Genomic DNA, 12,676 nt, shown 5'->3' with positions numbered 1-12,676 from the left:
CACTAAAAAAAGGGATCACATTACCCCAGTACTTCGTGGTCTTCATTGGCTACCAGTTCAATATAGGATTGAATACAAGATTTTATTGATGGTTTTTAAAGCCTTGCATAATATGTCCCCAGACTACATTGTCGACCTCCTAGGAGTGTACAAATCAGGCAGGACATTAAGATCATCAAATCAACTTTTGCTGACAGTCCCTTACTCCAAAAAGAAGACTAGGGGTGATCGAGCATTCTCAGTTGCAGCCCCCAAGCTATGGAATAATCTCCCCGCTAATATCCGGCAAGCTCAAACAATAGAAAATTTTAAGTCCCATTTAAAAACTTATCGTTTTAACCTAGCCTTTAGTTAGTGTATTGTTACAGTGTACATATATAATTTAACCATTTTCAGTTTCATTATTTTAATTCCTTTCTACACTGTACTCACTATATTTTACGTGGAGTATGTCTAAGAGTGTATGGTCTACTCTCACACACACTTTTACAGATGAATGTTTTACTGTCTTGAGTTACCTGTGAAGCACTTTGGGCAATGAACGTTGCTATTAAATGTGCTATATAAATAAATAAAAGTTAAAGTTGAAGTTGAAAAGGACAAAAACTCTTACAAGGCATCCCTCTATTAAAGCTATTAATAATTTTGGCCATATATAGCTGCATTTAACCCGTGCAGTAAAACAATCTAAATGCATGTGCCATGGTTTGAACGGGTAACATCACAGTGTAACTTATGCGTGGCATGTTTTTGTTTTCTGCAAAGTGAGGGAGATAGGCTACTCGATCATGTCAGATCGCATATCGTTTAACATAACAGCAATTACAATATTGTCGTAGAGAATAGGTATCACTCAGCCCTTTGAGGTACCATTTTCAGAATGATGACGACTGGGAGCCATGTTTAAGCACCCTCTCTATTTTCAGAAGCACTCTCAGTGATTTGGTTCTAAAACCGGGCCTGCTCATTTGTAAGGATTCTTAAGGTGTTACGGTTAAACTTTTTCATAACTCATATTTCCTGAGTAATGTCTGATGAGCTTTTCTGTGCAATTATCAATTAATTCTCTCGACTCACACCTGATGCTGTGACATCACATGTAATAATTCTTTGTAAAAGAAAGTTTCTTAATAAAATCTGTTAAATATGCATATCTGTAAGCCAGTTTATTTAATGTATATTTTTTGGAATTATTTTAAGGTACAATTTTTAAGGTACAATTTTGTGCTTTTATTGCAGTATGCACAATGGGGTACAAAATTGCCCCTTAAATGGTACAAAGTTATAAGGTACAATTTTGTACCTGATATAAAAGGTACAAAAGGGTACCCTCCAGGGTACCACCCCAGTGACAGCCACTTGTACCCTAAAAGGTACAGTTTTGTACTTTTTTTTCTTACAGTGTTGGAAAGAGGGACTTTTAATAAAAATTAAATGTATGGGAATTGGAGGAAAGATGTATAATTGGATTATGGACTTTCTTCTTGAAAGAACAATTCAAGTTATAGGAGTAGAGTATTCAAAGATATAAGATAGAGAACGGAACTCCTCAAGAAAGTGTATGCAGCCAAGTTTTATTTAATATTACAATAAATTATGTTTTTTGTAATATAAAAGGAGATGTAGGAAGAGCATTATTTGCGGATGATGGGGCAATATGGAAGAGAGGTCGTAATATTGCATGTGTAACACAAAGTATTCAAAAAGCAGTGGATGAAGTAGAGGGGTGGCCAAATAATTGGAGCTTTAGATTATCTGTGGCTAAAACTCAGGTTATATGTTTTAATAATAGGAAAAAAATACCAGAGGTCAAATTAAAGTTGTATAAGCAGGAATTGGAGCAAGTGCCGGTTGTCAAATATCTTGGTGTGTGGATGGATTCCAGGATGACTTTTGCTATACATGCTAAAAATCTGATTAAGAAATGCAAAAAAGGGATAAATATATTAAGATGTTTAACAGGGGTGGAATGGGGGGCTTATAGGTTATCGTTGAAAAGAATATATGATACTTTAATTAGATCAAGTTTAGATTACGGAACTATAGTTTACGGTTTTGCAAACGAGACTATACTCAAAAAGATAGAAGCAATACAAAATCAAGCTCTAAGAATATGTTGTGGTGCAGTCAGAACATCTCCCATAGCAGCACTACAGGTAGAACTTGGTGTGCTCCGTTAAAACTCCGAAGGCATAAAATAAGACTGAATTATTGGGTTAATATAAAAGGTCATAAAAAGAATCATCCAGTGAAGGGGGTACTAGAAGAATGCTGGGAACATGGGAACAAAAACATTAAAAGCTTGGGATGGAGTGTTCAAAGAGAAGCAAAAGAAGCGGGTACTGAAGATTGTGATGTAAGCCCTACAGTGATTTTACCCAGTATACCACCATGGTTGTTTCCTAGGCCAATAATTGATCTTCAAATTCAAATGGAAATTAAATGAGGGGCAATATACATATATATAAAATCACATAATTTCAATTCACATAACCACTAAAAAATATTTCGAGTCATGTATTTTCGGCTCAAGAGCTGGCCAGAGCTGGTTTAATGCGTAGCTAGAGGCTGCGTCCTGAATAGCCAGACAGATTACACTAAACTGTTCAAATATTGGGTGTTAACCTACGTAAATATTGTAATGAAATAGCCTAAAAAATAATAATAATGATAAAACATAGGTGTCACGGTGTGGTTCAGGCAGAGGAACGAGTCCGGAATATCGGCAAAGAACAGATTTAATATATATAAACAGGCAGGAAGACAGGAACACGGGCACCACACGGGTTAACAATAAACAGCAATATACATCGACCGACAATGACAGAGTAAAACTGAGGGAAGTAAATACACAGATGAATCAGACATAATGGGGTGAAAACAGGTGAAACAGATGATCAAGACGAGGAACAGGTGGCTGATGAGGGAGTGAACACTGGATAGGGTGACGAGGGGATCCTGGGAAGTGTAGTGCTGAAGACAAGACAGACTGGTGCAGACAGAGGACTGTGACAATAGGCACATATATAGCCTATATTCAAATGTTAATCGTACCTTGATGCGATTTTTGTAGGGTTTTCTTTTTATTGTCTACAGAAATGGACCATGGTGAGTATAATATATTCAGGCTGTCAATCCTATTTGAATATTTCAAAGCAGATGGGTATTAAAAGTCCAGTGCAAACGTCGTTACTCCTGCTCGTCTTTGTCAGCTGTCAGTCACAGTTGCTAGGCCACAAGAACAATCCTCCGCAGGCTAGACCGGTCCGAGCCCTTCAGGTGCGCACTTTGATATGGGACGCAGTAGTTAGCAACAATTTGTTAATATTGACAATGACCAACATTTTGTTTCTCTATTTTTTAAAATAACCAGTGGGAGAATGTAAGGAACTTCATACTGCGTTGTATTCATGTACAAATGTGAAGTAGCCTACTTTTTCCCTCACAGTACAGCAACACTACACATTTTACATTAAACTACACAAAAGTATATTATAGTTTAAATCTATCAACCTTGAAAACACTCAGAGAGCCTTACAAAAATAAACAAACATCCAGAGCCATGAATTCTCTTTTGTGTACACATTTAAAGTTGCATAAAATAATGAATAATAAAGAAATACAATTTACAAGAAATACAATACAAGGCTATAAAGCCGTTTTCGCATTTCCACTGACAAAACCATGCAATGCTGACGAATGAGTTAAGATGAATACGAAAAAAAAAAAACGAAAAAGAAAAAAAAAACTTGTGGCTGTTAACACTGGTTTTTCTGGCTATTTGAGTATATGAAAACATAATACTTTTACATTTAAATGTGAATTTGCCGTCCACCACCGAACTCTCGGCCACCCTTTTTTTTTTAAATAAAAATGCTGTCGTCACCCACGCAATGATTTATGGGGTAGGATCGGGTAGGATAGTCCGCGAAGTGTCCATTTATGTATCCTTCCTTTCACGGGGAAACGAAGGGTGCATTTGGCGTCGCTTTTGAATCAGGTAAGCCTTCGTCGCGCTGCAATGACGCAACCGGCCTTCGAATACGGCCTTCGGAGGATGCATAACTGAATTGGGACAGCCTTCATCCCACCGCGATGACGCAATCGGCCTTCAAATACGGACTTCGGAGGATGCAGCCTTCACATTGGGACACAGCTAATGTCTATGCACAAGATGGCCGGCTCCGAGCCAGCGTCTACGGACAAGATAACCGATTCAGAGACTGTTCAAATCACTTCTGCCGATCCAGTCTGTTCACGTCATCGTCTACGAGCCAGTGTCTACGGACAAGATGGCCGCCTCCGAGCCAGTGTCTACGGACAGGATGGCCGCCTTCGAGCCAGAGTCTGTTGCTGTTCCCGAGCCAGAGTCTTGTCCCGAAGAGACAGCCCAACCTGAGTCTCGTCCCGCCGAGACAGCCCAGCCAGAGACTGTTCGTGCCCCGTCTGGCCCTAATCCGGGGATTCACCCTAAATATTTTTTTTGGGGGGGGCCCAATGTCCCAGCCACGGCCGCCTGAAGGGTCTTCACTAGAGGTCGACCGATATTGGATTTTACCGATAACGATAGCTAGGTTGGGCTGTACTTGCCGATAACCGATTAATCAACCGATAGTTTTTAAAATTGATACTGGATAAAAAACAAACATAACACTGCCAAGTAAAACAGTGCTGAAATTTATTATAAAAATACAAAAAACTGGCATAAAAGGCATTCTTTCAAACAAACAAAAAATAATACTCTAAATAACAAATTAAACATTCCAAATGTAACTGTTTAACTGTTCTTTTTCAAGCCAACCTAATGAATAAAAAAGACGTTTCAAATAATAACAAAATTTGCCATCTGAAAATAATTTAAACATTAAAATATGTTAAATGTGTGTTTCTTTAGCTATAACATGTTGCAAGTCCAATTTGTTAACAATGATTTATTAGCTAGTTTACATGAACTATGTGCATTATGCAATATAAATGTTTACAGCATTAATATTTGAGCAATACAATTTCACCTTGATCATTCATGTTAGTTCATAGAGTTTTAACTATGGTTAACAAATAAAAACCTTAATTTAAAAATGTAGTATGTTAATTAACAAACAATGAACAGCATTTATTAACCTTAGTTAATGTTATTAATGTGTTAACCAGCGACTGGCAAGTTCGGGGCTTTATTACTGTCGGTGGTTCGGGGGACTCCATGCGCTGCTATGTCTATTATTGGTCCAACCTAATAAAAACGCCAACGGTCCGTGAAGCATAGCCTATATGAGTTGCGTATTTTAGTTTCACTTTCATTTTGTTTGTATTCGCTGCTAGGTAACGTGTCGATAGATCGCTTATTGCTCAGACGCACATCAGGTTGTGATATTTGTCTCCGTCTCACTCCGTCTCTCATATTCCCACAGACGTTTAATCGCGCTATTCTTGTCACGGTTTCATTGATGCGTCCCTTCCACGCTTTACCATGCGTTTAACGTGTGGCAAATTTACCGGTCGCACATGTGCGACTGGATGTAAAATTCAGTCGCACACTCTCAAATTTTGGTCGCAAAATGCGACTGTTTGGTCGCAGTCTGGAGCCCTGTATTTTATAGAACTTAAAGAATATTTAATAAAAATAAATATGTATTAAAGTGATGGTGAAAAAAGAACCGAAATCGAATGCTTCTCTGATTCGTTTGTTTAGTCGGCTGTATGAACATATCAGTTTGCTATCATACGTCTCTAGCTTATAGGCTATGCAACGTCGCTGCATAATGAATATATCAAAGTGACCAGCTGGATATAAACTAATGCAAATAGATGGTAACAATTTGTGACATTAAACATTCGGGTCGGACTTAGGTGTATTTTTGTGTCAGTGTTTTAACCGCTTGAGGTACTACTAATGTGCGTCCTCTCAGCCACTCTCGAAGGCAAACAAACATACTGTTGTGCGGTTCTTTCTCTGCTAATGCAGCATTTAGTCAACAAATTCATCAGTTTATAATGATATGACAAAATTCCCTGTACCTTTTCGCTGTCCGTGCTTTAGCACGCGCATCAGTTGTCAGCGATCTCCGCTCTCCACACAACGCGCGCTCTCAGTGCAGCGCGCAGTGTCACGTGTCGAAATAAACAACACGAGGCATCAGTTGATAGTTTTTATGACACCTCTAGAGGCCGCTCTTGTACTGCATGATGCCAGCAGACCCTTCTCAGCTCTCTCGTACTGTGTAATGAATAACAGTGCGCACTTCTCAGCCGCCCCAGCAACGGACGAAACCAGGAAATAACTATCGGTGCGGATTTTTGCCGATAACAATAGTTCCACCAATCAACTATCGGTGCCGATTAATCGGCAAATCCGATGAATCGGTCGACCTCTAGTCTTCACCGCCGTGGCCGCCTGAAGGGTCTTCATTGCCGCGGCCGCCTGAAGGGTCTTCACCGCCGTGGCCGCCCGAAGGGTCTTCACCGCCGTGGCCGCCCGAAGGGTCTTCACCGCCGCCTGAGGGATCCTCTCCACCATGGACGCCCGAGGTTCCGACAGCTCTGCCCTGGCCTTCGCCTCGTACTGCTCCGGCCACGCTCTGCGGCCCAGGCCCGCCTTTGCTACCTCCTGGTCCCGTTCCCCTGCACGGGCCTGGCCCGCCGTCCCTCCCCCAGACCGCCTCCGCTTCATCGCCCCCTGAACTTTTTTTTTTTTCTGGGGAGCGTCTGGAATCCACTCCTTAAGTGAGGGGCTATGTAATGATGTCTATCTGTGTTCCCCCTGTCTTTGTGCATTTGGTTCAGTCCTGTTCCCTGTTTTCCCACTCCTCATTTGTGTCCATGTATACCATGGCCCTTGTTATCTCATTTAGCTTGTTAGTATCTGTATTTAAACCCTGTGTCTTGTTACTAGGGGTGTGCAAAGCAGTCGGTATTTGTATCTGTATTTGTATTTGTTGAGGGGGGAAAAGTATTTGTATTCGAGTAAAATTCAAATAGGTGTATTTTTTTTATTTATTTATTTATTTTTTTTGCATTACACTATGTAATTATGGACATAATTAAGGATATGCAATATTGGTTGAAGTTTTTCCATAAATCCAGCAATGAACAAGTAACAAGGAACGTCATTGAAAAGAAAATAACATAACAGACAACCTCATAATTAAACCAACAACTAATAAAATACCATTGTGAACATTATGAACCCCACCACCACCCGTCCTTGTTCGAGGACGCTGAACAGACAAAATAAAAACAAATAATACTTCAAATAACTGTTCTTCTTCTGAAAGAACTTCTTTCTAATACACAGAATTCCAAGAACTAAACTTATCAACCCCTGACTGGGAGATCTGGCAGAACAAAAATTGTATTCTATAATAATCTTATAAACTAAAAGATATAGCCCTGCTATTGTCAACTGTCAAAACAACACAAAAACATACATAAAGGTTTTTTTTTTTTTTTTTTTTATGTTTTTTTAATAAAATTTTTTATTATGCCTAAAAAGAGACACAAAGTTTTTTTTTTTTTTTTTTAATTTTTTTGTTTATATATATTTACATATTATATAGATATATATTATGTATATATTTGTTTTTATGTTTTATGTTAACCATAACTTTAACTTGTTTAACTAAGATTTCTTCTGCAAACATACTCTCAGTTAAATTTCTCCATGTTGTATTTTGTGAACACAAGCTCCTCCACATGTGGGGGAGCAGTCTGGAGCGATGTGGGGACACAATATCTCCTGCTGTGCTAAAGATCCTTTCTGAGGAGACACTTGTTGGGGGGCAGGTGAGATATTTAATTGCCACATGAGCCAGGGCTGGCTGTGGCTGCATCATTTTTGACCAGAAGGTCACTGCAGGATCTGAGGTCAGTGATTCAGTGCTGAGGACAGCTAAGTAACTCTCAACTATCTTGAGTGAGGTCATAGCACCAAATGAGGCAGATTTGGGTTTTGGTTTAGCAAGATTGTGCATTGCCCCCCAAAAGAGGCTTTTTTGCCCACTGGTCTCACTCTCAACTGAGGATGAACTAGCAGCTTCAGGTACCCCAGACACATCATCTGCTTGCAGTTCTGCATCCACCTCTGCAGCCACATCTGCCTTGAGCTTGTCAAACTCTGATGTACTAAGTAGTGACATGGGCAAGCTCTTAAATCGGGGATCCAGCAGGGTGGCTTTAAAGTAATGACCTGAGGAGTCATCAAAGACAGCCTGGAAGCGCTGAGTCAACAGAGAATGCAATGTGGTCACCATTTTAAGTGCTTCTGGAAGAGCCTGTACATCTGCATCCACCTTTAAGTTTGTTAATGCAGTCTTGAGAGCCTGCACACAAGGGATAACAGAAGACAGAGAAGCCACTTCCTCACACACAGTGCGTGTTGCCTCATCAATTGGTTGTAGTATTTTCACAATGGCCTGCACTAGTTCCCATTGATGGTGTGACATTACACCTCCCAGATCCATATCTGCACACATGGTAGTCAGTGGACGTCTCTGCTCCAACAGCCGCTGGAGCATGTGGAAGGAGGAATTCCACCTGGTTGACACATCATGCACCAAAGTGTTCTTGGGAAGGCCAAGCTCTTCCTGGATTTTGTGAAGTTTGTTTACAGCTTTGTTTGATCTGTGTACAAACCCAGTGATCTTGCGAGCAATCAATATCACACTGGTCACTCCCTGGCACTCCTTTAGAGCAGCTGTTACCACTAGGTGTAAATTGTGAGCCATACACCTAATGTGCACATAGTTACCATCAGCCATTGCCTTAACCATGTTAGTGGCATTATCTGTGACAAAACACTGAACAGAAAATTTCACTCCAACATCATCTTGGCATTGTTTCACAACGGCCTTGAGGTGATGTAGAATGTTGGCTGCTGTGTGATCTTCATTAAGAACCTCCATCTTGAGAAGTGCTGTCACACGTTTATGTTCATCTATTGCTTGTGGACTCTTTTTGCATTCTATCCAGTGGCCAGTGAGAGAAAGATACGCATTTGTGGAAAATTTGCTCGTCCAGATGTCAGACGTGCAGTGCACAAATTTCCCTTCTATTTTTGAGAGAGTTTCTTTTACTTTTGTTTTTACATCTTGGTAAATTTGTGGTATAACTGTGCGAGAGAAATGCCAACGAGATGGTAGTTGGTATCGAGGTGCAACCACATTGAGAAGCTTACGAAAACCTTTATTCTCCACTACTGAGTAGGGCATCAGGTCAAGGCAAATCATTTCTCCTACTGTGTTTGTTATTTGCTTTGCAGTGGGGTGGTTGGGTGGATAAGACTGTTTTGCATTAAATGCAGCTAATATAGATGATTGAAACTGACTTGCAGGGGGAGAACATGGCTGTGATGGTGATTTGGTGCTTGTGGGGGGGGGGGGGGGGGGGGGGGTTGGCAGACAGTACCAGGAGAGGATGCTTTAAGTTCATGCATAGCAGATGTTGACAGATGTTTGATATCTCTGCCTCTGCTGATTTGACTTTTGCACACATTACATATCACTTTGGTTTTATCTGCAGCACTGACTGTAAAATGCTTCCACACTGAACTTGAGCAAGTTTTTTTGAATGGTGGAGGACCAAGAGATGGCTCAGCAGCAGCCACACTATTTTCTATTTGGTTGCCCAAATCCATGTTTCAGCTACGTTAATAAATGACGGGAAGCTGAATGCTAAGGTTAGCCTATAGCCAGAGTAACTTTACATACCATATAACTCCCACAAGTGCATATAATTTGACACAACTACACAAGCATTTTTTAAACCTTTTTAACCGAACATTAAAGTTACTCTGTCAACAGTCTATTTTCTAAATTACCGAGCTAACAGAGCGAACATGTGAGCACCCGACTGCAGACGTCAATATGGAGCGTGCGTGATGAAATAATATCCCGATCAAACTCCGCTTTACGATAGTTATAAACTGCCTCCAGAACCCAGTTAAAGAACAAAAATATATTTAACAAAAACTGATTGTGTTTTTTCGCTCAGCCGAGCGAGCCTCTGTTGCTGTGAGGCAGGGGCGGGTCCACGTGGTGGCCAGGGGGGGCACCGGCCCCCCCTGAAATTCGATTGGCCACCCCAGGTGCCCCCCCTATAAGATGTCTTGTGATTGGTTCATTTTACGGCCAATCAGTTTATAGACTCTACGGAAGTTTGTGATTCAAAGAAGTGCAGCGCCAGAGAAACAACAGTCAACATATTATTATAACTAATGCTGCTGCGTTGCGTAGTGTGAGCGGAAAGTGAACGTGTTCGCCGGGCTGGTCATGTTAGCGCGGAGGTACCTGTGCATCCCGGCAACGTCAGTCCCCTCATCAGAGCGGCGTTTTCAGCGGCTGGACTGAAGCATTTGCTTACACTCGACGCGTCCGCAAGCACTCGCAGTCTGCAGAGACTCGCGCTCACGCGCTGAAGTGCCAGGCGAAAGTGTAAACAAGGCTTGACGGTCACCATACAGGTTGCGGTCGCGTCTGACCCCAGATCATGTCATCAACTTGCTTATCTTTCTCAACAAAAATCAGTAGACTGGAGCAGAAGTTGTATGCGAGTTATTTTTTATGAAGCTTAAAGTAGCCCATAGAAAGTAGCCTAGCCTAATTGATTGTCAGGTAGGCTAATCTCTCTCACCCTTTCTCGACTCCGTGCCTTATGAGTTTCATGTTGACAAAACCTGTCAGATCTAAATGTTATTATGTTTTTGGTTAAGTTATTTTTATTATTATGTATTATTTTGGAACAAACGAGGGTCTCACGAGGGCCAACTCGCAGCTGCAGATTCAGTTGCCTTAGAGCACCGACGCGCATCTTCAAATTTAGCCTAACCGAACGCCCAGTTTAACTGCCACAAGTTGATCATCTTGTAATAAAGATCTAATCGAGGAAAAACACGCTTTATTTTTGTATTTTCATTGCATTTTTAATTTATAAAAAGTGAAATATAATACATTTGAATATAAAAATATTAATGATTAATCGATAGTCGATCGTTAATTCTTCCGACGATCGACTAAGAAAATTTAATCGAATGCCCATCCCTAGTTCAGTCAAAGTTTAATAAAACACAATAAAAGTATAATACGCTGGGCACTATCAAACAAATTAATAAACACTGTCATGGTGATTTTGCATATTTGGTGACAGTGAGTGACCACATTATAATAATTGTCTGGTGACACGTACGTTACTTGTTAATGCATGAGAGTAAGTCAGTTAGATAGTCAGTTAAATTGTGAGTCCTAACTTAGTAATTTATACGTGAAATGACAGCCCTAGAAATGACATGGATGCATTCTGTGCATTTCATTCACAATTTGAATTGTTTTTGTTGATATTGAGAATAACAGACAAACATAAGTGTTTCTTTTTTGAAGGCAGGGAAGAGAACAGTGCCAAGCCATGAAAAGAAGTAAAGATATAGGGAGTTTCTTTAAAAAAAAAAAAAAAAACAAACAAAACAAGTGTGAGACAGAAGCAACTGAAGAAAATGTCAGGCAGCAAGAAAAAATTGTCACTGGAACAGAATCAGCCAGCAAGGAATCAACAGGCCAGACAGACAGTGATTAATTATTATTATTTGAAAGAGATTGTGAATAAAACTACTGTATATTGTAATGGCAAAACTAATTAAAAGAAAATAGTTGACCTTGTTTCTGCTTCTGGGGTTTTAAAATTGTTCATTATTAAAATTGCTTTTATTTTATAAACTTATAGTTTTATAAAAAAAAAAAAAAACACTAAAAATAATAAACACTGGCTCTCAAATTGAACTTAATGGACAGGGATGCCAAAACTAAATTAATCAAAAATGTGCTTTATTACTACATTTGTTTACAAGTAACTTTATTCAAGTTAAAAAAAATAATACAAATCAATAGGATTTATGTATTATACTGTAGAATTTAGCTTTTTTTTTTTGGTCACTGGTGGCCACCCCATTTGGAGGCAGTGCCCCAGCATGGCCCCCCCACTAAAAATGCTCTAGACACGCCCCTGCTGTGAGGAGCAGCCTGCGTCAGTCAGCTCTTTCTGATCATTCAACTCAGCACGCACTCTAAATTCACTCATCCGGGCATGCACTGCGCGGTCTCAAACGCAGCTTTTTGTTATAACGTTTTTCTTGATGCCGAATACAAATATTTTTTAAAAACTGATTGTGTTTTTTCGTTCAGCCGAGCGAGGTTCTGCTGCGAGGAGCAGCCTGTGTCAGTCAGCTCTTTCTGATCACTCAACTCAGCACGCACTCTAAATTCACTCATCCGGGCATGCACTGCGCGGTCTCATGAGGAAAACGCAGCTTTTTGATATAACGTTTTTCTTGTTCCCGAATACAAATATTTTGTAAAAGTATTTGTTCAAAATTAGTATTCGTAAAAACACGTTATTTGTGCCTTTCCGAATACCGTATTCGTGTTCGGCTTCACCCCTACTTGTTACAGTGTTGGTGACTTCTTGATGTTGTGAGATGTTGAACTTGTTCTCTGTGTCTGAGTTTTTGAGTATGTCTAGTCTTTGGTTTATTTAATAAAAGTACTACTGCTGCTGCATCCTGCTTCCTTCGATGTTCTAACCCGCTACGTGACAGGTATTGCCTATTTTTTTTTCTTTTTTTTATGATCGGGGGCACGGAGATTATGACACGCGTGGCAGTTGAACGGTGTCACCTGCACAAAAGTGTCCAACA

General features: G+C 40.1%; 1 protein-coding gene across 1 annotated transcript; it reads right to left on the bottom strand.

Moving 5' to 3' along the window:
- Positions 1-7,641: 7,641 nt before the first annotated feature.
- LOC148998351 (zinc finger BED domain-containing protein 4-like) lies at positions 7,642-8,897 on the bottom strand. Its single transcript, XM_089131897.1, has 2 exons — positions 7,797-8,897; positions 7,642-7,704 (listed from the first exon to the last, which is right to left on the bottom strand). The coding sequence occupies exons 1-2, from the start codon at positions 8,895-8,897 to the stop codon at positions 7,642-7,644; spliced, it is 1,164 nt and encodes a 387-aa protein (XP_088988023.1).
- Positions 8,898-12,676: the final 3,779 nt, after the last annotated feature.

The sequence above is a fragment of the Pimephales promelas genome, chromosome 1, assembly GCF_988280905.1.
Source record: "Pimephales promelas chromosome 1, fPimPro1.hap1.1, whole genome shotgun sequence".
In the NCBI taxonomy this organism is placed as follows: domain Eukaryota; kingdom Metazoa; phylum Chordata; class Actinopteri; order Cypriniformes; family Leuciscidae; genus Pimephales; species Pimephales promelas.
This window is presented reverse-complemented; position numbering and strand designations above follow the sequence as displayed.

Coding starts and splice junctions, on each gene's coding strand:
- LOC148998351 (XM_089131897.1), bottom strand. CDS start 8,897: ATGGAGGTTCTTAATGAAGATCACACAGCAGCCAACATTCTACATCAC. Junction 7,705..7,796: donor AGCCAGCCCTGGCTCATGTG/GCAATTAAATAT, acceptor ACATCGCTCCAG/ACTGCTCCCCCACATGTGGA.